Source organism: Thamnophis elegans, chromosome 5 (assembly GCF_009769535.1).
Source record: "Thamnophis elegans isolate rThaEle1 chromosome 5, rThaEle1.pri, whole genome shotgun sequence".
Lineage (NCBI taxonomy): Eukaryota > Metazoa > Chordata > Lepidosauria > Squamata > Colubridae > Thamnophis > Thamnophis elegans.
In genome coordinates, this window is record NC_045545.1 from 71,833,220 (window position 1) to 71,859,624 (window position 26,405).

Here is a 26,405-nt window from a genome sequence, read left to right on the forward strand (position 1 = left end):
AATGAAGGAGGTGAACTAGTGCAAAAACAAGCTATGTAAACTCCTGCTCTCTGAGCTGATTCAAATGGTCAACAATATCGAAAGTCAGTAAGAGGTCATGTAGGGCAAGTATGAAGACACTATGTCCAATCCCACTCATAGCAGAGGACATCCAAAAACACAACCAGCAGCTTAAACTGTTTAGATTTTTAAAATCCATCATTTTAATTCCTCATAATCAAGGTATCTACAATAATATCATAGAAATGCATATATTTCAGTCTTCTACCAGTAATGGTAGCTCTTGTTTTAATTTCTGAACCATTATTTAAAAAACTGCCCTACGCACAGTGCATTAGAAAATTCACCCTGGAGAGCATTGAAAGATCATACCTGAGGAGCAGTCTGTCCTCATCTGATAGGGACATGACTGGTATGCCAGCAAGTTGGTTTTTTTTAAAAAAAAAACACCTTAAAATACTAAACTAAAATGCTCTGCATTTTTGAGGACAAATTCTCTCTTAAATATAGTACGTGAAATTACAAGTAAAATTGTGAACAAAAACATTTCTTTACCTTTGTATTTTTGTAAAAAATAACATCAAATTAATAATAATTTGTTTGCTTGGGTATGTAGGCACAGAAGGACCAGGTGTCAGCCTCTCAGAGGAAAGACAGAATGCTGCTGAAAGTTCAAGTGTTTCGGTCATCTATAATCCCTTTATTTCCCTTTCTATTGAGCAACAGAGGCAAAAGCTGCCTGTTTTTAAGGTATGAATTCCTTTTATTACTTTGAACTGCAGAATTGCAAGCATTGCCATTTAGGTATGCTCTACATTTTCATATCTTAAACTGATTTTTGCAAAATAGAAAATAAATGTATTTTTAACTTGTATGTAGATCACATTATGCTGTGACAAAATAATTTTCCCTATCTCAATGTATGAGAACATTGTGACAGCAATTCACTGTTGCTGTAAACATGAGTTGAATTGCATGGGTATAAGAATTCTGTGCTAGATTATAGCTCGCTTGGTAAAAATTATGTGCCTCCTTGTGTCATTGTGTGATATTATTTTATATACTTTATTGTTAGTGTAATATTTTAAAGTAAATTATATATAGTAGAAATAAATCTGTTTTATGGTTTGTTTCAGAATATATGAGATATAGCATTCTAGCTAAATATTCCCATAGTGTCATCATAGAATGGATTGTATCCTTACCCCTTTATTGAACTTTCCTTAATGAGGTACTTTAATCCATGTCTGAATATCTATTTGTCTTCCAGCTTAGAAATCATATCCTCTATCTAGTAGAAAACTATCAGACATTAGTGATTGTTGGAGAAACAGGATGTGGGAAAAGCACTCAGATTCCCCAAGTGAGTATTAATAATCTGCATTTATTTGTTTATTAATAGAATACTTGATTTGATTGTCAATCATTTTCCATGGATGGATATATCACTGACTCTGTCCTTTAGTCTGCCCTATGTTCTTCTAGCACTGCTGGCCTATGCCCGCTGACTGACCCTTGCTGGCCCTGCTGCTTCTGCCAGCCATGCGACTTTGTGCTAGACGGGTTAGCCTTTGGCAGTGAAAATAAAGTTCTTGAGGGCTACACCTGGCCTTCCCAGACTCTTTTTTCAGCTGCAATGGCATCCTGCCGCCCTCTGCCAGCGAAAATAGAGCCCAGGGGTGCCTGTGCAGCCCAAGTGTTCTGCCAATGAAAACGGAGCTCAGTAGGAGCTCTGTCCTTTTGTCTGCCTTTTGTCAAGCTCTGTTTTTGCTGGAAGAGACACCGTGGGCTGATCCTTTGCTGTTTTCAGGATAGCCCCACAGGCCAGATCTAAGCATCCCATGGGCCGGATCCAGCCCACGGACCTTGAGTTTGACACCCCTGTCCTATCCCCTTATGTTTGAAGCATAAGGGAGCACTGCACTCTCCTTTCCTTGGCATTCCTGCACTTGTGCACAGCTTGAGTTGGACTTTCCAGGACCTACCAGACTTTCCGATGGCACTTGTGCTCTCCTTACCTGGACTGCCAGTACTCTCCTTACCTGGACTGCCAGTACCTTCATGCTTAATGACCTATGAATCTTGAAGTTACAGTGGCAGCCAGAACTGGCTGGAGGGTCATCACTAAGTAATGTGATCACATGACATTACACTTTATGACTGCATTGCTTAACTATGGCAATCCCAATCCCAGTCACAACTGAAGAACTACCTCTACATTTAATTAGATCCATAATTTCTTTTTCCAGTGAGAAAGTCTACTTGCAGGGAAATAGAAATGGAGGGAAAATGAGGAGGAATGAAAAATAATTAAAACCCAAGATTAATATACCGTATATACTCGAGTATAGGCCGACCCGAATATAAGCCGAGGCACCTAATTTTACCACAAAAAACTGGAAAAGTTATTGACTCGAGTATAAGCCTAGGGTGGGAAATGCAGCAGCTACCGGTAAATTTCAAAAATAAAAATAGATACCAATAATGTTTTTGAATATTTATTTCAAAGAAAAACAGTAAACTAGCGGTGTATTCAATGAAATACTTCACTCACCTCATGATGCTGATGTCCCGCTGTGATGATGATGTCCCGTGCAGCCGCGGGAGCGATGTCCCGCCTCCTATGACACACGGCACAGTGATTCCTATCATTGGATCACTGTACCAGAGGAGGTGGGACATCGCTATGTGGCTGCTTGCCATAACAAGGAGGAGGTGGGACATCGTTGCAGAGCGGCAGGAGGGGGAGGAAGGGGAATCGTAAGACAGCCCTGCATTACATTAGAACGTGAGGAGGGGGGATGGTGCGGTGCGCGCTGCGCGGCAAACTGACACAGAGGGAGGGGAAACTCACAGGGGCACTGGGCCATTCACGAGTGTCACCCAGCGGCATGGCCCCGCCCCTTTTTCTCCTCCATTTCGGGCAAATTTTTCACTGACTCGAGTATAAGCCGAGGCGGCTTTTTTCAGCCCAAAAAGTGGGCTGAAAAACTAGGCTTATACTCGAGTATATACAGTAAATTTATACATCAGTTCTAATAAATATTTTTTTCCATGACAGTATCTAACAGAAGCTGGTTGGACTGCTGAAGGCCGGATAGTGGGAGTAACACAACCTCGGAGAGTTGCTTGTGTTTCAGTGAGTCGCCTGCATTCCAAATTCTGAGATTTCTCTATATTATTTTTACAGAATGTTAGATATTTCAATCAAGTGTGTAAAGTCTGTCAAAAAGTATTTACAAAATACATTAAGCATTATTGACATTCGTTAATATCTATGAGACACTAAAAGGGGACATGGTGACTCAGCAGCTAAGACAAGCTAAATTTGTCGATCAGAAGGGTTGGCATTTTGGGGTTTGAATCCCTAGTGCCGTGTAACGGAGTGAGCTCCTGTTACTTGTCTCAGCTTCTGCCAACCTGGCAGTTTGAAAGCATGTAAAAATGCAAGTAGAAAAATAGGGACCACCTTGATGGGAAGGTAATAGCACTCTGTGCGCCTTCGGTGATGAGTCATGACCACATGACCACAGAGACTTCTTTGGACAGCACTGGCTCTTCGGCTTAACAATGGAGATGAGCACCACCTCTAGAGCCGGAAACAACTAGCATATATGTGTGAGGGAAACTTTAACCTTTACCTTATGCGAGGTAATGTATATTGCAATCTGTACCAATAAAGGTTCAGATAAATACTTTCCACAGGTTTCTATTGAAAAGTTTTGCAATAGTATCTTAGAATGTATATTTTCTTTTATTTTTTATTTGATGTGAGGACAGTAATTTGCAGTTAGAACTTGTGCATATTCACAGCACACTCTGATGCTTTTCACAATTGAATATAGGTTTTGGTAACAATTTCCTTGTTCTGGAAAAAAACATCACCCCTTCATATGTGGAGGAAAGTAGACTTCATTATGTGCTTTGGCCAAGACCGAAACGCTACAGGATAAAAAATTCTGAAGAAATGTTATAGGACAGGTAGAGCCAACCTGGTGCCCATTGTTCTCTCTTACAATCTCTTCTGCTTATCCTTCATGCTGATCTGTTCCCCGTTTCTCAGCACCTTCTTCCTTTTCCTTCTTCCCCTGTCTCCTCTCAGTGACTGCTGCTGATGTTCATTTATGCCATCATAAACAAAGCCCAGTTTCATTTGCTTTTTCCTACTGTTCCTGTACTCCCCCAAACCATTTCTGCCCAGAATAATCACCTCTTTGTTTATACGTGAAACAAAACTGTTCTGCTTCATGCCATATACAGACTCAAACACCTGATAAGTACACTTTGGGATCAGGCATGGGCTGTTCAAAGCTATCTGTTTTGTATAACTCTACCTATACAGCAGACAGGTAAAAATCTGGAAAGTCTTTGACTGCATTTAGACTAATCAGTATATTTCATTATAATTCTTTTCATGGGTTGAAACTTTTTGACACAAGGTGCAAACGAATCTTGTAGTGGGTAAGTTAGATCCAAAGAGCTATTTTGGGAATCCTAAAGTACTTATACATGTTTAATAAGATATTTGATATTTTATTAAATCTATCAAATTGATTTGAAAGCCATCTTGGTTTCAATAAAGGATTGTCGTTTAATGGAATTAAAAAGTACACAAGATAAATTGATTTTCCTTAGTTTTATATTTCTTTGGCGACAGCCAAAAGCTATGTCTCCAAGAAGATTCTTTCTTTCTAATAAGATTAATCCATTCTGATTCTAAATTTAGGGGGAGACTGACATTGGAACTCCCTTTCTTCTTTCCATATTAATAAAGTTTGATGTTGAGGATATATATGTGATTAAACCTGAGCCATTGGTTTTATGGATGTGAAATATCCTAAGTCCTCCTGGTTTCTGACCAGGGAGGAAGTTTAAAGCAGCTATTAGTTCTATTTTCTCCTGTCGCTTATATTGGAAGAGGATGATTACAACAACAAATGCTACTTATAGGAAAGGTGTTCTATACTACTCCTTTATTTTCATCTTTAGAAAAGGGTTGGATTCAGTGTACTATCCCAATAGGAGAATGCTCAGACTATGCCTGGAGCTGTAATTTCATTCCCTAGATCGATGATGGCGAACCTATGGCATGCGTCCCACAGGTGGCACGTAGAGCTATTTCTGAGGGCATGCGAAGTGTTGCCCTCTCAGTTCCAGCGTGCATGCATGTGCATCCAGGTGATTTTCAGCCTTGATTTTTGTCCATTTTTTTCCCTCCAGAGGCTTCCGAACTTCTAGTTTGCGCATTGGGCTGTTTTTTGCCCTCCAGAGGCTTCAGGAAAGCCTCCTGAAGCGTCTGGAGGGAGAAAAATGGCCCAATGGGTAACCCGGAAGTCTGTTCCCAAACTTCTGGTTTGCGTGTTGGGCTGTTTTTCACCCTTCCCAGGCTCCTAGAAAGCCTCTGGAGCCTGGGGAGGGCAAAAAATGGACTTACCGTGCCCCCGGAATTGAAAAACAGGGCCTTTCTGGCCTCCAGAGTGGGGGTGGGGAAGGCTGTTTTCACCCTCCCCAGGCTCCAAGAAAGAAGTGTGTGCACAGGGCAGTGGGGTGTGTGTGTCACATGCTCATGGGGCACGGCGTAGGGGGAGCATTAAATTATGGTGGAGGGCACGCAAGCGTGCACATATGCTTTTGGCTCCTGAAGTGAAAAAGGTTCGCCATCACTACCCTAGGTTCTGCTGCATGATTTGCAAGTTTATGTATTACCATGTTTTTTGGACTGTAAGATGCTCCGGACTAAGAGTCACCTTTTAAGATGCTTTTGAGGAGGAAAACAAGAAAAAAAAAACTTGTTCACTGTGGCCCGTTCGCTGTGACCTGTTCACTGCTGTGGCCCATTTGCTGCCTCCGCTGCTGCCTGTTCACTGCCACGTCCCGTTCGCCACAGTCCATTTGCTGTCCTTGCCCGTTTGCTGCTGCTACCCGTTAGCCACCATCACCCTGACCTGTTCGCTGCTGCCGCTGCCCATTCTAGAATAGCTGATCAGCTTCCTCCCCACCTCCAATATTCAGTGTATTATAAGACGCACAGACATTTCCACCCACTTTTGGGGGGAGGGGAGGAAGTGTCTTATACTCCCAAAAAAGTATGCTAATTTCTAAAAATAAATAATACATAAAATTTAAAAATAGTCACCACTGTGAGAATATCAAACACATGCAAATTTGATGTTCCTAGGATTTCATCCATTTACTATATTGACTTCCCAGAGTGATAAGGACTCGTTTAAAACTGTAAAACTAGGAAAATTAGTAAATAGCTGTAAGTAGTTGCTTTGATCTCATAGCCACATTTATTTGAAGGGCATGGGATGTACTACACAAAATACTTAACAATTTTGGAAGTTTGTAAAAAGTTTGTTATATTTGTCTTGAATTATAGGCATTATATTTGAAATAATATGTTTTTTAAAATGTAGCATTGCATAAATATTAAAATGTGTCATTTTAGCTTCCTGTCTGCATGGATTTAGCCATGGTTCATTTCAAGGTTGTTGAGATTTATCACATGGCCCATTTTGAAGAACAAGTGTGAAATGCACTTGGACATTTCTATCTTTGGTGCAGCAAATGTTAGTTAATACAGATTATGCTTTTGTTTATTTAGCTTTATAACTAATTAAAATTTATTATTAGAATGGACTGCTTATCTGTTCACTGATGGAATATTGTAAAATAGTCTTGAAGACACAAAACTGTGACAGGAGAAACAGCCATAAGAAAACTTTAAAATAATGGGTCAAATATTTTAATTCATTGAGTGTCAAATCATTGCAGATGTTTTATTTCTTTCCCATAATATCATCTCTTTAAAAAGCTAATGAATGTCAGCAAATAATTCCCCTATCTGGTGCCTTTTCATAAAGAAACATGGAACAGACCATGTCATTTCTTAAATTGAAGTTTCCTTTTTATAGTCTTAATTTGGATCCAAAAATATGTCTGGTGCTTCTATTACACGATCTTTTTGGCACGAGGTATACCTCTTTAGTAGTGAAGGCATTTTACAGCTGGAGGGCAGCCATCAAATAATACATTTCTGATGATGAAGGGGAAATCTCTGAGAGTCTGGCAGTTTTCTGGTGAAAGAAAGTTTTGGAGAACATCCAGCTTTCGTGTGTTGAAGTCCTTGTGCCTGGTGCAGTCTTTAAGTACAGAACATTTTACTTTATTTTTCTTCGTCTTCATAGAAGAAGAATAGCATTGCCAGTATTTATTAATGAAACTGGGCCTTACCATATAAAGATTGGTTATACTTAACTAACTACTACAAGAGAATTAGCTCAAATTAACCAAATTTTACTTCAGTGATTTTTTAAATTATTTTTCCCTAGTTGTGCAAGATAAGCAAGCAATACATATTCACAAATCAAATGTGTTTATTGTTTACAATATTCAGGTTATTCTTTCTCCTAGATTGCAGAGCGGGTAGCTGAAGAGAGGGGTGCCTTGCTGGGCCATGAAGTTGGATATTGCATTCGATTTGATGATTGTACTGACCCACAGGCTACAAGAATTAAGGTAATATATTTGGGCAAAATGCTTCTATCTTCAAAGTATTTACAAATATTTCCAGTCAGTCAAGATCAAGTGAAATAGTACATTCTGATGATAATATGGGGGATCAATACTGGTTAGCTGTTTTGAATAGGTTCTAATGTTTTTCAGAGTCAAATACAGTTGAGTCCTTGATTTACGGCAATTTTTTAAACTATGGTTCTAAGTTACAGCCGCCTCGAAAAAAAGTGCCTTATAACCTCTACTCACACTTATGACCACTTCACCATCCCCATGGTCACATGATAGCAATTGAGGCCCTTGATAACTGGCTTGAATTTAGGATGGTTGCAGAGCCCTGCAGTTCTCAGACCTCGAAGCCATCTTTTGCATTAGGCCTTCAGGCCTGCCACATTTATTGCTGTGGGAAACTGGAAGTGGGGGATCCCATCACACGGTCCAATCGAGCACTGTCCCAATTGGAGATACCTCCCAATCACGCCATTCCAGGTGCAGGGCAGGATGACCTTGACTTGAGAAAGGAATGTTATTTTAACTATATCTACCCCACTTCATACAATCTACACAGCATACAATGCTGTGGGAAACTCCCAGTTTCCACAGCAATAAACGTGGCAGACCTGAAATCCTAATGCAAAAAATCTGCAAAAGATTCCAGGTCTGACAGCAGTCATGTGAATTTTCCCTTAATTTCTGGTTTAAAAAAAGCCCATCGTGAAAGCTGAATTCGCTTAACAACTGTATTATTTGCTTAATAACTGTGTGATTCATTTAACAACCATGGTGATCTGCCATAAACATGATCATAAAATCAGGTCTGATTTGACTTATTACTGCCACATCCACAGTGGAAATTCTGGTCCCAATTCTGGTTGTAAGTTAAGGACTACCTGTGGGGCCACTTTCATACTTACTTAGTTGAGTCCAGGGTGGTTATTCCAAAGTCCAGGGTGAATATTCCAATATTCCAAATACATTTAAATGATTTAAAAGAAATGTCAGATTTGTTCATTAGAGATGGGCAGCCAATTTATTTAAATAAATGGGTGATTATGTTCTGTAAATACTATTGTAATTCAACCATTGTCCTTCTTTCCCTCTGCAGCCAAGACAATGTTTTGTGCCATTTAGCATTCTCAACTATCACTTTTTTTCCTTTATGTTGTTTGTCCTTCTCCAAACCTTCAGTTTCTTCCAGGCATTCCTTGTCTTCTGCAAACATGCTACTGCTTTGTATAAAAGAGCCATACTAATCTCTGAAACCCTGGAAGTAGATGAAATTACTTACCAATTACTGCAATTTGGGGCCATGAATCTTGTTTCAGAACAAACATAGATGGGTTTTTGTTTGTTTGTTACAGTTTCTGACAGATGGAATGCTGGTCAGGGAAATGATGGCTGACCCATTACTAACCAGATATAGGTAAACACATTGGTTATTGTTAAGCTATTAATGGTCATACTTTGCTTTGTCTGTGTTCATTTCTACCTCTCTTTGTTACTTTGTTTTATTTTCTTATTTTTGTTGAATGTAGACTGTAAATGTTTGGGGACTAATCTTGTATGCAGAGTTTTGTTTATTATTTCAATAAATCAAATACTATAATGATAGTGACTGACTGACTCACTGTTTGTCTACCTATCATTTATCTGTACACACACCAACATAGACACCAATCAAGAGATGTCAGAATGCCATCATTACATAAGCAGTTTTTTTCATTCCTACTGTCTTTCTGAGTTTTGCTACAATACATACCACATATTTATTCATTTGTATTAAAAAATTTCTTATATAATTAAACATTAACTCCTACAGCAAGAACAACTTCTATTTTTCTCTCCTCCTGTGTACTCAAATATATTTTGAAGGGTGACATTATTTAGTAGCTCAGATTGAAAATAAAAATCCATTTGGTTAATTGACCAGTTTTTGCTGGTGGAATAATATAGCTAGATGTAGCCCAAGAAAAGTTTTTCAGATTGCAATTCTTGAATAGTTTCTACAAAAGTTATGATTTAGATATGTAGGCTATACTTGGCTTTCTATTAATTATTTTAAGTTGTATTTCTGAGAATTTAAGTATAATTTATTAAGTTTTGTTGTAACTGTTGAAGTTGTTAAAGTTTGGGAGTCACAAGTGTGTAACATCAGTTTAGTTATATGGTTTTCATAATAACGGTGGCTATTAAATCATGAATTATATTTGTTAACTTGGTGCTGTCAAGCATGTTTAACATTCTGATGAACATTTCATGATTGGGATCTTTAAAAAAATATTTTGGCTTTTATTTAGTGTCATCATGTTGGATGAAGCTCATGAAAGAACTTTATATACAGATATTGCCATTGGCTTATTAAAAAAGGTTAGCATTCTGACTTACATTTTTTCATAACTCTTTTTGCAACCATTGAGCTGGGAACAAAGCGAATATTTACAATTACTTTGTTGCTGTAGGCCTGCAATCTTGCTTATATCTTGTCAATTCCAGCCATTTTAAGGCTCTTATATTCAACCTACATCAAGAATGGAAATTTGTGGCCCTAATAGAAGTTGTTGAACTACTGTTCCCAGTATGGCCAATGGAGGTGCTGTGGAATATAGTTCTGTATTTGGAAAGCTATGTGTACTTCCCTCCTGGTATGTTGTTGTGATTTTCCAGTATCAAGAAAATGAGAGCTATGGAGAAAATATATAGTGTATCCTGTTTCACTGTGCAATGTTGCTTAGTAATGTTTTTGGCAAGATATATCAAGGATGACGGTTATTGTAAAGATTGCATACTTCTTTTAAATTAAGATACCTAACTGATCATTCAGAAGAGGAGAATTTATGCCATTAAAAACTAATGTCAAGTTTAGGTGAATGGATCCTTCTATGAGAAAATGAGAACAAAAACTGATTTTATAATTACCTTGTATTATTATGATATGTAGTATTTACACGTAAATATAAAATATGCCAGTACTTCTTATCAATGTTAATTTTAGATTTTTTTTTGATATTTGATTGTAACTGAACAGACTTTAATATTTTTCCCTATAGGTTCAGAAAAAACGAGGAGATCTTCGCTTGATTATAGCATCTGCTACACTGGATGCTGAGGTAGGTGACTGTCCAGAAGAGTATGTTAGAAAGACGAGGCTATAATATATATATATATAGTTGTGATCTATCCTCTATGATACAACATGTAAGAATTTCATCCATATATTTGGGTATAAAGGCATAGTCTTCTGGGAACATAATGCTGTGAGTGTAAGCCCCACCAGAGTAAATGGTGGATTGTTTAAAAGCAGTGATTTTGTTCAAATGATTCTTTTACAGGGGACTTTGTAATTGAGACTGTTTTAAGCCTTAGGAAGATAAATGGATCTTTTGATGCACTTGGAAATTAGTTCTGAATTTGGACTTTAATTCATGCTATCTTGAGAAGACAAGATAGACATGCTATCTTAATTCAGGGGCAATTCATTCATCTCCAGTGATTCCCATTCCAAATCACTGTCTGGATTCTTTCTCGCCGCCCCTTCCCTGCTTCACTGGCAATAAAAAGAGGGGAGAAGATCTTCCTCCAGCCCTCACAACTCTTCTTTCCATAGTTAGTTCTTTTAAAAAACAACAACATAGTTGTGTAAATATGGTTGACAAAAAGTGCTTGCCTCAAGAAGGTCCGTTTCCCAGTGATCTTTGTCTTGGAAATGTACTCATGCCAGCCCAGGTAATGAAAATAAGCTTTGTGAGAAGAACATCATACTAAGATTTGTGTTTCTCAGTTTAAAAAAATGTTTGGATGGCTTTATTTCTCCTAGCTGAGTCCTGAAAGCCATGATTAATCTCAGAACTGACAATGGTTATCTTGTATAAAGCTTGAAGGTTTTGGTTATTCTATCTCTGCTTGCCTAAACTACATACAGACATTCCTTTTCAGAAGCCGTTAGAAAACCTGCAAAATGGCATCTTAGTTTCCTTTAATATAGATTAGATTCTTCGTGTGTGAGTGACATTGAATAAATGGCTGCTTTTATGTTCTTTCAGTTCTGTCTAATTTTCTTACTCATTAAAAATTAAAAGGCTGCAATTTTTGTTTGCCAGTGATAATTGATGGAAAATAATTATCCATTAGTAATGTAAGTAGTAAATAAAATTCTGTTATTAATCACAGTAAATGTCTTCAGAACATTAATTATTGGACTAAGTAAATCTAGAAAAGAAATACAGGCCACACTGCTAATTTGAAAAATTTGAGTTGTATTTCTTATGGTTAGTATTTTATATCCTTGTGTTTTATAATACATTATGTGTCCACATAGAACATAGAAAGTAGCTTAGCTGCATATTTAATGTGTGTCAAATATGCAAATTAAATCTCATATATTTATATACATATAAATTTGCTTCCACCTAATTATAATGGTAACTGTTAAATTTACATTTTTATGAGGAAATTGTTATTTTTAAATTTACCAAAAATGTTGGATATATGTTCTTTTTTAAAAATGGATAATTTGTTGGTCTTATTAAATCAAGGTCAAAATTAAAAATGTTACTAAGATTGCAAGAGAGACAGACATAGATATATAGAAATATATAGATAAATATGCTAGTTATATATATATGCTTTATTAACTATTTGATATTATTTTGAAAATACACTGCTAGAAGTAAGGATTTGGTTCCAGAAAAGAAATCCATGTTTTTATTTTAAACTTAAATATTTGTCCTTGGATTCCCAGTATTTGATAAGTGTTTGCTTCATTTAGCTGGTGTTGTTGGTGATGATTTTACTGTCCTTACTTTAGAAATTTAGGGATTTCTTTAACCAAAATGAGAGCAGTGACCCAAGCAAAGACACCAGCATGATCCTTACTGTGGAAGGACGGACGTTTCCAGTGGACGTCTTCTACATTCAGAGGTCTGTTCCTGTTTAATGCTTAAGTGGTGGTTAGAAGAGAAGTCTGGTTGAGAAAGGAAGATTAAATGGATCTTTTAGGTATTCTTGGGCTTTGTTACCAACACATTTAGGATATAAACCTAAATCCTGTTTTCCAATTGACTGAATCTCTCTCCTATTTTGTGAGCAGCAGGCGCAGACTTGAGTGGAGGAGGGCTTCAGGAACCTTCCCCCGTCCCCTTCTGCACCGGCCAGCTGGAGCAGACTTCAGACAAGTGCTACGGGGGCTCGGTGGAATCTTCATGCTTTTCCTCCCCTGGAATCTTAATTCTCCCCTTCCCCCTCCACAGAAGGGCTATGGGCAAGCTTGGCAGCAACTTCATGCCCTCCCTCCTCCACAGAAGGAGATGGAAAGGTCCGGTGGCAGAAGTGGGCTTGTTCTTTACCTATGCATCCAGATGCTTGCTTTTGCACTTGTGCTAAGCAAGAAATGTGGATGTTCATAGGTGGATAATCTTTTGCTTGTCCCTTTATGTTCTTGTAACATCGCTACTTTTACAACTGACTGAAGTGAGAAGTGTTCAAGTTAATTGTTATAAAACATTCAGGAAGAGTAGCCATATTAATCTATAATAGATAAAACATGTTCTGTAGCCATTTTGAAGGAAAAATATTATTTCTGTATGAGATTATTTCATTAGCTTTGTAAAGTGATATGTATATATGAATATACTGTAATGTAGTCAGTTCTTTTTTACTTTGAGTGCTATGTGGAATGACACATATTAGGCACTGGAATCTAGATTTTCCACCACATTCTACTTCAAATATTTTTAAAATATTTCCTTGTGTGAGCCTGCCCATTCCAATTCTATGATAAAGAGATATGCTTGGGTAAGATACCTTGTGTATGATAACAACAATTTTAATTCCTACTTCCTTGTTGAAAGTTTAAAAGTTGCTTGTGGGCAAATAGTTACTGAAGGCCATTAGAACCAGATTTAAAAACTCAATATAGATTATTCATATATGCTATATTTGATTGTATATTGATTTTGCATTATTTAAAAATAAGATTTTTAATGATATCCTGAAGGATACTTTCTGTTTGTTCAACTATTTTTCCTATTTGTGTGGAATAACATTTTAAGCATGTATATATAAATTGAATTATAGAATGCTTAGTAATGTCAAATGTTTTATGAAGAAAACTGAAAAGAGTAGTTAGAGTTAATTTTTTGATCCTGTTAAAAGGATCAAATCTATTTATATTTCCTTTATTCCTGGTGATAAATAGAAATAGTACTATACTTTATTGGGAAATTTATTATGTTTCTCTCCTTTCCCCTAACAGTCCTGTTCCAGATTATGTGAAGTCAACTGTGGAAACGGTCATGAAAATTCATAATTCAGAAGGTGATGGCGATATACTGGCATTTTTAACTGGCCAGGTAGATGCAAAATAAACTTTATCTTCTTGAAATTATTGGTTTGATGTAAGATAATATGTTGACTTTATTTCATGCAAGATTGCTGTTCACATCTAACTTAAAATATTGATTATATTAGACTTCCAGAATCTAGTGACTGAGAGAAGGCTACTGAATTATAATATTGGACTCTATTGGCCAGGAACAGGGGTCGGCAACCTTAAACACTCAAACAGCTACAAACATCCTAACCAATTCTGGAGCCGACCAGAAGTCCGGTTCCCCCACCGTAGAATCTCCTCCTAGCACAGCCTCCTTTTTTCTCTACCTGTCCTAACCGAAAGCCCTATCAATTGTGGCACCAACCAACAACAGGGAGCCGCAGCAGAGGGATGAAAGAGCCACAGGTTGCTGACCCCTGGCCTGGAATGTTGTGATTTGTGGTTGAGGTCTAACAGGAGGATATGAGACAAGGAAAGTGTATGTATGTGTATGCACATGAGAGACACATACACACTTGAGGCAGTGCAAATATCAAATGTAAATATTTAGGCAGTTTCTTTTAATAGAATGTATTTGCCTATTTTAGAATAATAATAAACAAGAGTGAGTAATCTATGAATATTTCTTCCCTGCCTGTGGTGCAGCAAATAAAATTGCAGTTCTCCAGAACTTCCCTTTTGCTTTCAGTGGGTAAAAGATCATAATATAGAGAATTGGATAATACAGGAAACCTGTTTTGTTCTGAACCTGGAACAAACCAAGGCATTTTCGGAGATTTTGCCAAACTGTTTTGAAATGGCCAGTCAGCAGAAACAAACCTAAGAGTTTTTAGCTGTTCTGGTTTAGATAAGTGTATCTTGACCTCAGTAACTTTTAGGAGGTATGCGTTTCAACTTCTAGAATTCCCCAGCCAGTTGAAGTCCAGGCTTCTTAAAGTTGATGAAATTGAGGGACACTGATGAAACAGATTGAGTTGAGCAAGGCTGATGTGTGTTGTTTATTCTGTTTCCTTCTCTGTATCGCGCACTAGTCTGCCCTCTACAGTCTTTCTCTTTCCATGTACTTTCATTTGCCAGTGTCCTTGGCATTTTCCCAAACTCTCCGTCAACCATCTCTGCCTGGAACAAAAGCAAACCTATTTAAATCTGTGTCTAGAACAAGGCACAAGAAACACGTGTGCCAGTTCAATACCAGAAAGTAGCACATAATGGTTTGTGCATGAACATTTTACACTTGTTTGCTACCCAGAATTACTTGTCCAAAATGGGTGGCTATAGAAATTGAATAAATAAAATAAAATAAATGTGTACTTCTAATCTTTACTCATGGTGTTTATTGAACACCACTTATTTTTGAAATTAAGACAAGTTCTTCACTTCTAGCTTTAATAGATCAACAGCTTATACAGAGGTCGGATCTGAGGTGCAAGAAGTATGTGGGATTACCACGTATTTTTCTATCTGAAAAATTAGAAGGATGTGATACAACATGGATTGTATTTGTATTGTCATATAATTGTAGGCCTGCTTCACACATAACGATATTGTAACAATAAATTGAATGAACTGCACTTCTAGCAGTTTTTATTTTATGAAGAAATATATTCCTTTGCATTTAGACAACACATAATCCTCACGTAGATAGTTCAAGGGAAAATACGACTTTCCTAACCTATTAGGTATGTAAACACTGCATACCAGCATATTTCAGAGTATTTGAAAAGGCCATTTCTGTTGTTGCAAAAGGGTAGTACTCTTTACAAACTTCCATTTGTGAAGTTGCCCATTCTTTTAATAGGTGGAATAAGACCTACCTGACTGTTTTCACATGTTAAGTGATATGCATTTATTTGATCACTGAGGAACAGAATAGCAGTATTCAAACGTCCTGAAGTATATATGAAGTATCATATATGAAAATTTGGGGATTTTTTTTTGTTTTTTGCAAAAGACCAGAAATCATAATTTGGAATGAGATGAAAAATAAGAAGAAATAAGAAAAATAAGAGATAACGCATATTCTACTTCTGTGAACTATTTTTTTCACAAATGCGAATAAAAAAGAAGACATAGTAGTCAAATAATTGAAACATTTGTCTTGACAGTTCCTTCTACCAAATTTGCACAAATGTTTTGGCCTTCTACCAAAACATTTGTGCAAATCTAAAGGTGGCAAAAATCTAAAGAAGCCTGAAAAAGAAGGTGTGCCTAATTTCGAAGGCCACATATATATTTTATGCATGTGTGTGTGTATAATATATATTATATTAAATTATATTTAAACTAAAAATGAAAAGAAAAACCCCAATAATTTATACTTTGTTTTCTGTTGTTTTCATTTTGTATGAAGGCCTCTAAAAACAGCCATAATTGATGGTTATAAAAGGCTCTAGTATGAAAGTTCCCATTCTGCTCGCTCTATTGGACTGTAAAATGTTGTGGCATATTGGAAGAAAATCACTTTGATGTTTAGCATTTTAGTAACACAATTAACTGCCCTTTTTAAGATCACGGACGGAGAAATTTTTTTTATGAGAAGCTAGATTAGATGTCTCCTTTTAAAAATAGTTCAGCCCCATGATATGCTCTTGAAGGTACAGTAAATATAATTTAATCTGTCAATCACTAAACTACTTTTCTAGGAAGAAGTAGAAACAGTTGTTTCTATGTTGATAGAACAAGCTCGAATCATCGCTCGCACAGGCATGAAGAAGCACCTGCGTGTCCTTCCCATGTACGCTGGATTGCCTGCTGCTGAGCAGATGAAAGTTTTTGAAAGGATGCCTCATAATGTGAGAAAGGTAAAAGTATATACTTATTGTTCTTAAATATACACTATATTCGCTCGCAACTGATTCTGATTATGTGGATGGATGAGCAAATACTTTGGCAATATAGTGTAATTTCTAAGCCTCATGCCTGTATTGAGGCTGTAACTCCCAGTATTTCCAGCATAAACATCCTGGACAGAAATGATTGGTATGTTAAAGGATGCCAAGCTGGGTAAGGTTGGTGAGTGTGTGTGTTTGGGTGTGTGTAGTACCCATCTTCTCCTACTTAATTTGTTAGGATAGGATATGCATGTTTTATATTATACTTGCAAAATATAGAGATTATTATATTTTATATCATGCTCAAAATATATCATCTGCTGGGACATTCCAGATCATAATTTGGCTGTTAGAAATGCTGAATGCAAACCAGACAGAATTGGCTCTAGTGGTATAATGTTAAGCATGCGACCCTTTCTTCAGCATCAGTCCTTTTTTCTCTCCCCACCCCCTACTTAATTATGAACTTTCCTTTTAAATATCAGATGAAAGAACAGTTGTTCTTAATTTTATTTTTTAAGAAGGAAAGCAGCAATGTAGCTTTTCATCTAATTGTTAGACTATTTATTCTGGAAATTTTATCTACTGACTGGGGGCTGTAATTTTATCTGTAGACATCTGTTCCTAATTTGCAGTTTGTACAGATTTAACATGTACAAAATATTGCTTTATTGAAAAATTTTCAGTGTTTTAAAATGGCTATTGCTGTTATATAGTCATTAGTCAAAATGGAATAACCAGCATTTCTTACAGTTCTAGTTTTGTTTAAATTTGTGTGTGTGTGTGTGTGTGTGTGTTAAAGCAACCCTTCAAACAAGCCACAGTTGTTATATTTTCAAACTTACTTAGTTGTTTATGAAGTAAGAACTGATTTTTACCTTTACCTTTCAGGTGATAGTGGCTACTAACATTGCAGAGACCTCTATCACAATCAATGGCATTTCATTTGTTGTTGACTGTGGCTTTGTGAAGCTTCGTGCATATAATCCCAAAACAGCCATTGAATGTCTTGTGGTTGTTCCAATCTCGAAGGCCTCAGCTAATCAGAGAGCTGGTCGTGCTGGACGGAATCGCTCAGGAAAATGTTACAGACTTTACACAGGTAGAGTGTAAAGTGTAAAGTCTTATGAGTAGTGTTTTAATTTACTGTCAATAGTTTCATAATTGAGCTGTTTAACTTAGAATTATAATACAATACAATAGTAGAGTTGGAAGGGACCTTGGAGGTCTTCTAGTCCACCCCCTGCCTAGGCAGCAAACCCTATACCGTTCAGACAAATGGCTATCCAATATCTTCTTAAAGACTTCCAGTCTTTAAGCATTCACAACTTCTGGAGGCAAGCTGTTCCACTGATTAATTGTTCTGTCAGGAAATTTCTCCTTAGTTCTAAGTTGCTTCTCTCCCTGATTAGTTTCCACCCATTGTTTCTTGTTCTACCCTCATATGCCTTGGAGAATAGTTTGACTTCCTCTTTGTGGCAACCCCTGAGATAATAGATTCAACTTCCTTGTATATATTTTGCATTAAAAAAATCCTTAATAAATGTTATTGAGTTGTTGAGACTCTAGAAAGAGTGCAGAGAAGAGCAACAAAGATGATTAAGGGACAGGAGGCTGAAAATATAAAGAACAGTTGCAGGAACTGGGTATGTCTAGTCTAATGAAAAGAAGGACTTAGGGGTGACATGATGGCAATATTCCAATATCTCAAGTGCTGCCACAAAGAAGAGGGAGTCAAGATATTCTCCAAAGCACCCAAGGGCAGGACAAGAAGCAATCGGTGGAAACTAATCAAGGAGAGAAGCAACCTAGAACTAAGGAGAAATTTCCTGACAGAACAATTAATCAGTGGAACAACTTGACTCCAGAAGTTGTGAATGCTCCAACACTGGACGCTTTTAAGATGATGTTGGATAACCATTTGTCTGAAGTGGTGTAGGGTTTCCTGCCTAGGCAGGGGGTTGGACTAGAAGACCTCCAAGGTCCCTTCCAACTCTGTTATTTTATTCTAAACTGTTCTTTATGCAGATAATTAAAAAAATATTTCACAATACTGTATGAAAATACATAGAGGTAATTTTGTTGATAATCCACCTTCCCACCCTAAAATAGAATTTCATGGTTCATTTTTAATCTCTCTTCCCTATTATGTTATTCAATACGTTATGGAAGCAGATTGTCCTGTAATTTCCTTTTCTTGAAGTCCTTCATATCTTCATAATGCTGAACAAGAATTTGTATTACAGAATGCTTCAGGGAAACATTTCTTTATAGCCAGATAACTCTTCCTTGAGAGCCAATTTGGTGTAGTAGTTAAGACATCGGTAAGGAACTAGGAGAATCCTAGTTCTGTCTTAGGCACAAAGTCAGTTGTGTAACCTTGGATTTGTCACTCTCTCAGCCCTAGGACAGAGGCAGTGGCAAACCACTTCTTGCCATGAAAACTACAGAGACTTCTCCAGACAGACATCAGGAATTAATATTGATTTGAAGACCAGTGCCTCTCCCCACTCCATAAATGTTCCTTACTATATTCTTCTGGCTGTGTAAAATTATATTGCAGATGAAGATTTTACCTGCATTTAGTATGTGGTGATAGTGCACAAGTAGGGAAAAATATGTAGCTGCTTTAATGATTCAAAAAGAGCTGCTTTGTATGTGTTTTGGTACATTCTAAAGCACCACTTTTAAAAAAGATTTGCAGTCTTATTTTCAGTTGGAACACACAAATTTAATATGCATTATTAATTGAATTGCGGAATCTTATACGTGGAAGGATTCATGTTTAAAACTTAATCACGAAGAACTTTGCTTTCTCCATAGAGGAAGACTTTGAGAAGTTGCCACAGTCCACCATTCCTGAAATGCAACGCAGTAACCTGGCACCGGTTATATTGCAGCTTAAGGCATTAGGAATTGACAATGTGCTTAGGTTTCCCTTCCTCTCAGTAAGTAAAAGAACCTTGTTTAATCTTTTGTATTTAACATATTATCAGGAGAAAAAAGAACTCTTCAGATCTCCTATCCTTTTTTATAGTATCTCTATTTCCCACCATTCTTCAATATGGGATGGTTTATTATGGTATACCGTAACCATAGCACAATATGAAAATGTGTGATGCAAAGTGATGAGGATGTTAGACGTGGGCCATAAAGACCCACAGCAAAGCACCTGTTTGAATGTGCAACACACTGGGAAGCCTTTGGATCAGACGCTCCACTTACTTTACAATGTTTTATTGTATGAATCAAAATAGGGCAGATCCCAAAAGCTGTTTCCCTTTTCATTTCATGCTTTTCATACGTTAGTTTAATATTACTTTGCTTCAGCCTACATATAACAGCATAACCTCAGTAAGATTTGCATAAAAACCTCGGATCAAAGATAGCTACATATAGTTCCTTTGTAGACCTGCATGTGTTTGGTGCAGTGCTCTACAAACAGAGAAACTACACAGTTACACAGTTGGTTGTATTAAAGAGGATTCAAAATAATGTGAAGATAAGTATACATGTATTTTGAATTCTATGAAAAAATATTTCTCTTCAGATTTTATAAATGTTTGCTTCTCTGAATGCTGTCAGAGCTTCAGCTGGGTTCTCTAGATATTAAAGAGGTTTGAGTGAACGAATGACACCAATGATTGGTGATAGTCTCACTTATTTCATAAAGTCACCCAGCCTAGGTATCTTCCGGGATGCATGACTCCTGCTGGAAGCCATGGTGGCAGCCATGGTCAGGAGGCCCTTTGCACAAATTCCTCTTATACACTTAACGGGCCATTCGTGGATTGGAAGCCTTGCTCATAATCACTCATGCTTTAATTACTTCCTGTTTGGATTGTTGCAATGCTGTCTACATAGGGCTGCCATTGAAGACCATCCAGAAACTGCAACTGATCCAGAATGCAGTGGCACACACAGTTTTGGGTGCCCCACCAGATCACCCAACGTATTTTAAAGCTGTGTCAGCTGCCGTGGCTCCCAATTGTTATCTATGTGCATCAAGGTTCTGAATGACTTTTAAAGTCCTACAGAGCACAGGGCCAGGTTACTTTGAGGACTAACTCTTCCTGAAGATATTTGCATGTCTTACTAGATTACATAGCGTGCTCCCCTATGCTCCCCCCCCTTAAATGTTGCTATATAATGGGGAGTTGAAAGAAGGCCTTCCCAGTGGCTGTCCTGCCTCTTTAAAAAAACCTCATAGGACAGATCCAAGACATGGCTCTTCCCCCAAACATTGTCTTTTGAGTCGCAAAATTGACTCTTCTTTAATCTGTGCCAAACTTTTTGAAGCCAAGTAGATTACAGTAGAAGACTAGCGATTCCTCCTTGAATTCATAGAAAGGTGGGTTTCTAAATTAAAAATATCCTCCTATAACGAACAGAGAAAATTATATTACTACTTTTTCTCTAGCCTCCACCAGCTCAGTCAATGGTGCAAGCTCTGGAGCTGTTGTATGCCTTAGGAGGTAAGATGGTGTCTTTGTTTATTTTTAACTCTAAAGGGAGTGAAAGGTACTATTTATCAATTAACCAAAATAGAACTGTCTTGCTTTTAATGTACCAGGGTTATAAGAACAAAAATATTTTTGCCTTTGATATAAAACTCTCTGAAGAGTTGCTTGTGTCAAATGCACGCCAAAATTTTTGTAAGATCTATAAAGCAGTTCTTCCCCTCCCCCCAGTCCAAATGTTGAGAATGAATATGGTTTTTAGTTAATGTAATTGGTGTTGCAGAGCTTCTTCTGTATATTCTTTGCAATTGAGTGTTACCTATCATTTATAAGAATAATACGTTGTTGGTCAATTAAACTCATTTTTAGATATTTATGTATTGATTGTTAATCAGTAGGTTCAGGTCACTAAAATAAAAGATGGCTAAAAACAGAACCTTTGCCTGGAATTGAATTGAAGTAAAATATGTCTCAATAACTAATTCTGAGAATTTAAATTACTTTATTTCAGTATTTTTCAACCTCAGCAACTTTAAGGTAAGTGGACTAACTCCCAGAATTCCCCAGTATGCAGATTGGCAAAATTCTGGGAGTTGAAGTCCACCCATGTTAAAGTTGCTGAGATTGAGACACATAAACTAGTTCAGTAATAAAATAGATACTGTAAAAGAAGAAATGGAACGTCTCTTGCAGAAATTCAGCATGTTTTTCTTTAGCAATTCTAACACCCATTAATTTGGCTCAGTTGGCTCAAGGGGCTGCTTTTTGCTTGATTATCAATGGCCCATTTATGTTTTTGGGTTTCATACTGAAAAATTATTGAGCCTTTGGTATTCTCAGTTTTCTGTTTTTTTGTGATGCCATCTGAACTCTGCTGTGAATGGGCTCTCATTCCTTGGCTTTGAAGATAGGTACTTTCATGAAGGCTTAGTTATGCATATAACATCTTTCCAGTGAATAGTTTATATAGTATTTAGAAAGATTGATGAAATCCTTAGTAAGCTGTAAAATTCATTTGCTGATAATTTAATGTACTTTAGAAGAATCCTCTGGTTTACCATGTAATTGCATTTTTCATATGGATTTTGAACTTTTGATGGTAATATTTATATATCCCGTATATGTGCTTCCATCTTTAGATCAGCTCTGAAAAGTCAAAGGCAACATCAAAATTATAATTATAAAAATTATTTTATAGAACTAGGCTGTTGTTAAGAAATGTTTTTAAGATTGCACTGTAAAAATAATAGGAGATGCTGTAGTCTTTTGGGGGAAAAAGATATGTAGATTTCAACATTCATCATTGATTACCATATTTTTCAGAATATAAGACGCACCTTTTTTCTTCAAAAAAGATGCTGAAAATCTGGGTGCATGTTATACACAGAATACAGCATTTTTTGCCTCCCGAAGCCCCGCCCTTCACCAAAATGGCCATGCATAGCCTTATGGAAGCTTTCAGAGAGCTCCTGGGAGCTGGGGAGGGCAGAAATGAGCAAAAAAATTGATGCTTTTGCCCCCCCCCCCCCCCAGCCGCCAGCAGCACTCTATAAACCTCCATAAGGCTATGCATGCAATTTGTTTTTGACAAAAAAACTGGCCTGTTTTTGCGAAAAAGGATTGGTTTTCTTTGCTTGTTTTTGCCCCCCCTCCAAGGAACACTCTGCAAGCCCCCCCCAGGCTATTCATGCCTCTTTTTTTTTTTTTTAAGGGCCTGTTTTTGCGAAGAACGGGCCGTTTTGGGGAGGTTTGCAGAGTGCAAAAACTTTTTTTTCCTTTCAGAAAGCCGTTTAGTTAGAGGGATTGATGAGAATTATATTGGTCAAGTGCTGTGCTAGCAGAAACAAAGTTTTAGGTGCTACAGGTTGTCAGCGATTTCCTTCTCCAGCACATGGATAAATAAACCTGGAAACATCTACGTACCTACCTACCTACCTACCTACCTACTTACTATTTCTCTCTCTCTCTCTCTCTCTCTCTCTCTCTCTCTCTCTCTCTCTCTCTCTCACTACCTACTGTATTTCTCTCTCTTCCTCTCCCTCTATCTACCTATATACCTACCTACGTACTCTCTCCCCATACCTATCTACTGTATTTCTCTCTATTTCTTTCTCTCTATCCCTCTACCTACCAACCTACCTACTCTCTCTCTCTCTCCCTACCTATCTACTGTATATCTCTCTATCTCTCTCTATTTCTCTCTCTATCCCTCTACCTACCTATCTACATACACTCTCTCTCCCTACCTTCCTACTGTATTTCTTTCTATTTCTCTCTCTATGTATATCCCTTTGTCTACCTACCTACCTACCTATCTACTCTCTCTCCCTACCTATCTACTGTATTTCTCTATTTCTCTTTCTCTATCCCTCTATCTACCTACCTATCTACACACTCACTCTCTCTTCCCTTCCTACCTACTGTATTTCTCTCTCTTTCTCTCCCTCTCTATCGCTCTATCTACCTACCTACTTTTTTTTTTAAAAAAAGCCTCTTCAAAACCTGTGTGCATCTTATACTCCGGTGCGTCTTATACTCCAAAAATATGGTACATTTTTGTTATATGAATGGTATGTTGAAGATATAGCAACTCTTATAATGCAAAGATCCCAGGAATATGGTTTTACCTCTGGAAAATAATACAGTCAATAACCTCTTTCTATACGCTTAATATTTTACATTTAAGGCATCCCAAATTACCAGTATTTACATTTTGTATCATTGTTTTTTCTTCTTCTGCAGGACTGGATAAATATTGTCGTCTCACTGAACCTCTGGGAATCAGAATAGCAGAGTTCCCTTTAAATCCTATGTTTGCAAAGATGCTCCTAGAATCAGGTGAAATGTTCTGTTATAATTTGGAGTATTAATTCCTCTTACTTTGTAATTAAAATGTTCAATGTGCACTTATCATTATAAATATTTTGCTGTATGTTAGATGTAGATGCATGACAGGCTGGGTTATGAAAGTGAAGCAGGAGTACGGAGAAAGCAGTATGGGAGATATAATTCTGCGATAGCTGTTTTAATTGGAAAGATGTAACAAAGGTAGCATTACTCCATGACAATGAATTTTCTTTTCCTTAAATCATTTTCCAGGAAATTTTGGCTGCTCCCAAGAGATTCTGAGTATTGCATCTATGATGCAAATCCAAAATATCTTCACAATTCCTCCAAACCAAAAAGTACTAGCTGTAAGTGCTGGTTTATATCCACTGACATAACTTTGAAACACTTCTAGACTGCTTACATTGACTTGTTCACTTGGGTACCTTGTTTTCATTTTATAATTTGCGCCTCCTTATTAGCTTTTTAATTAAAAACATTATGGTGGCTTGTGTATTAATGATGTAGTTTTTGATATGCTTTTACTTCTAAGTACTTCTGAAATACCATTTGAAGTGTAATGCTGACAAGACTGTTAATGTTCATGGGTTAGTTGAAACTTTGTTCAAGTGTAGATTTAACCTATTTAGATTATACTTTTCTTGAAAAATAGCAGAAAATTATTCTGGCTTCTGTTTGCTATATAAAAGATTTCTCTTTTTAGATAAGAGAACACAGAAAATTTGCTGTTGAGGAGGGTGACCATCTCACGATGCTTAATGTCTATGAAGCTTTTATAAAAGTAAGCAGCTAAACTAAAGTACAAAATGATCTTTGAGTTTTTCTAGCCATGATTCCAACTCATGTCAATATGTATCAAAATGTCATTTGCAATAATTAACTTGATGGGTGTTCTAGAGGTAATAATTTTAGTTGTAATGAAGGCAAGAAGCTCAGCAAAGATAACTGAAAATCCTAAAGTATTGTGATTTTAGAAATTTAACAGCATGTGGTGTATTTTGTAGGCATACTTCTTTAACAATTATCTCTCTTACAGCAAGAGATAAGTACATGTAATATTTAAAATTAAAGCTGAGATTCTTAATCTTTATAATTACTTGTGTTGTGTAACTTGGAGCATATTTACTTATCTTTCAATTATGTGTGCATGTTAGTGTTAATGTCTTTATTGCAGAATTCTGTCATGTGCAATAGCTTTCTCAGTAGAAATTAAGATTTAGGATGCAGATAAATTAAACTGTTAACAGTAAGTTTCAGTTTGTCAAGTTTTAAAAAAGGATATCAAGGATATTTTATTATTTGAACTGGCAACACAGTAGAGCATATTTTGCAAATTGCACTGCTTTGATTTTGAAAATGTTCACAAGCTTTTGAGATTAGTTTTGTCTTGTAGTATAGAGTGAAAACGTTTCTGTGTATTTTCATTCTCACAACATTAAGGAAACCAGAAAACTGCATATAAAGTGCTAACACTGATAGAAATTTTGTAGGTGTGATTCATTTTTTCTATTTATTTGTAGCACAACAAAAGCTCTCAGTGGTGTCAGGAACACTTTCTGAATTATAAAGGTCTTGTTAGAGCCACAATTGTAAGGGAGCAGCTGAAAAAACTTCTTGTCAAGTTCAAAGTGCCAAAAAAATCTAGTGAAGGTATGAACTGCCTTAATTTACTGTGTTTCCTATGTATTTTTCATGTTTAATCTGCTGAATGATTTTTTCTGTTTTGTTTAGTATGTACTGTTTCTCCAAAAATACGACCCACCTTGAAAAGAAGCCCTATCACGTTTTTGAGTGCATGCGATCAAATTAAGCCCCACCCACAAAATTAGCCCTAATTAAGACCCACCCACCTGCAGGGGGAAGGGCGAGGCACACAGATAAAAAAATAAGCTATGGAGGGGTGGAGCTGCCCTATTTACCAGGCCTCACACCCCCCCGATACCTGCCTCACTTTCTTCTGCGGTCGCTTGCCGCCACTCACACGCATCTCCCCGGCCTCCATTTTGCCTTTAGATGCCTGCCGGAAGGCATCTGCAGCTGACTACAGAGCTCCTAATCCAGAACTCTGTTATCGGCTGCAGATGCCTTCCAGCAGGCATCTGAAGGTGAAACAGAGGCCGGGGCGATGCATGCAAGTGGTGGCAAGCGGCCGCAGAAAAAGTGGGTTAGCAGTGGGCTCCTGCTGGGCGGGGCTGTCGGTGCCACCGCTGCGAGGTGAGTCAATAATTAGAACCCTCCAAAAAGAAGGTCAAGCTGTTTTTTCAGGGTCAAAAGAAAATAAGACCCGGACTTTTTTTTGGAGAAACATGGTAATAATAGTCATTTATTTATAGGCATTGTCTCTTATAACACATTTTTGTGTCAGGAAGATGCATTTTTGAGAAGAACTTTCCTTTTCTTTTTTCCCCACCACTAATTTGA

At 37.1% G+C, this 26,405-nt stretch overlaps 1 protein-coding gene across 2 annotated transcripts in view; it reads left to right on the plus strand.

Moving 5' to 3' along the window:
• DHX35 (DEAH-box helicase 35) overlaps window positions 1-26,405 on the plus strand; it is a 39,836-nt gene that overhangs the window by 8,600 nt on the left and 4,831 nt on the right. For both annotated transcript variants that reach the window (XM_032218334.1, XM_032218335.1), the window contains exons 2-18: window positions 617-750; window positions 1,271-1,363; window positions 3,062-3,139; window positions 7,417-7,521; window positions 8,880-8,941; window positions 9,816-9,885; window positions 10,566-10,625; window positions 12,323-12,435; window positions 13,769-13,865; window positions 16,489-16,647; window positions 17,569-17,779; window positions 19,501-19,625; window positions 21,098-21,152; window positions 23,880-23,975; window positions 24,237-24,331; window positions 24,688-24,765; window positions 25,505-25,634. In XM_032218334.1, coding sequence (XP_032074225.1) covers window positions 617-750; window positions 1,271-1,363; window positions 3,062-3,139; window positions 7,417-7,521; window positions 8,880-8,941; window positions 9,816-9,885; window positions 10,566-10,625; window positions 12,323-12,435; window positions 13,769-13,865; window positions 16,489-16,647; window positions 17,569-17,779; window positions 19,501-19,625; window positions 21,098-21,152; window positions 23,880-23,975; window positions 24,237-24,331; window positions 24,688-24,765; window positions 25,505-25,634 — 1,761 coding nt within the window. The remainder of the gene's footprint in view (window positions 1-616; window positions 751-1,270; window positions 1,364-3,061; window positions 3,140-7,416; window positions 7,522-8,879; window positions 8,942-9,815; window positions 9,886-10,565; window positions 10,626-12,322; window positions 12,436-13,768; window positions 13,866-16,488; window positions 16,648-17,568; window positions 17,780-19,500; window positions 19,626-21,097; window positions 21,153-23,879; window positions 23,976-24,236; window positions 24,332-24,687; window positions 24,766-25,504; window positions 25,635-26,405) is intronic.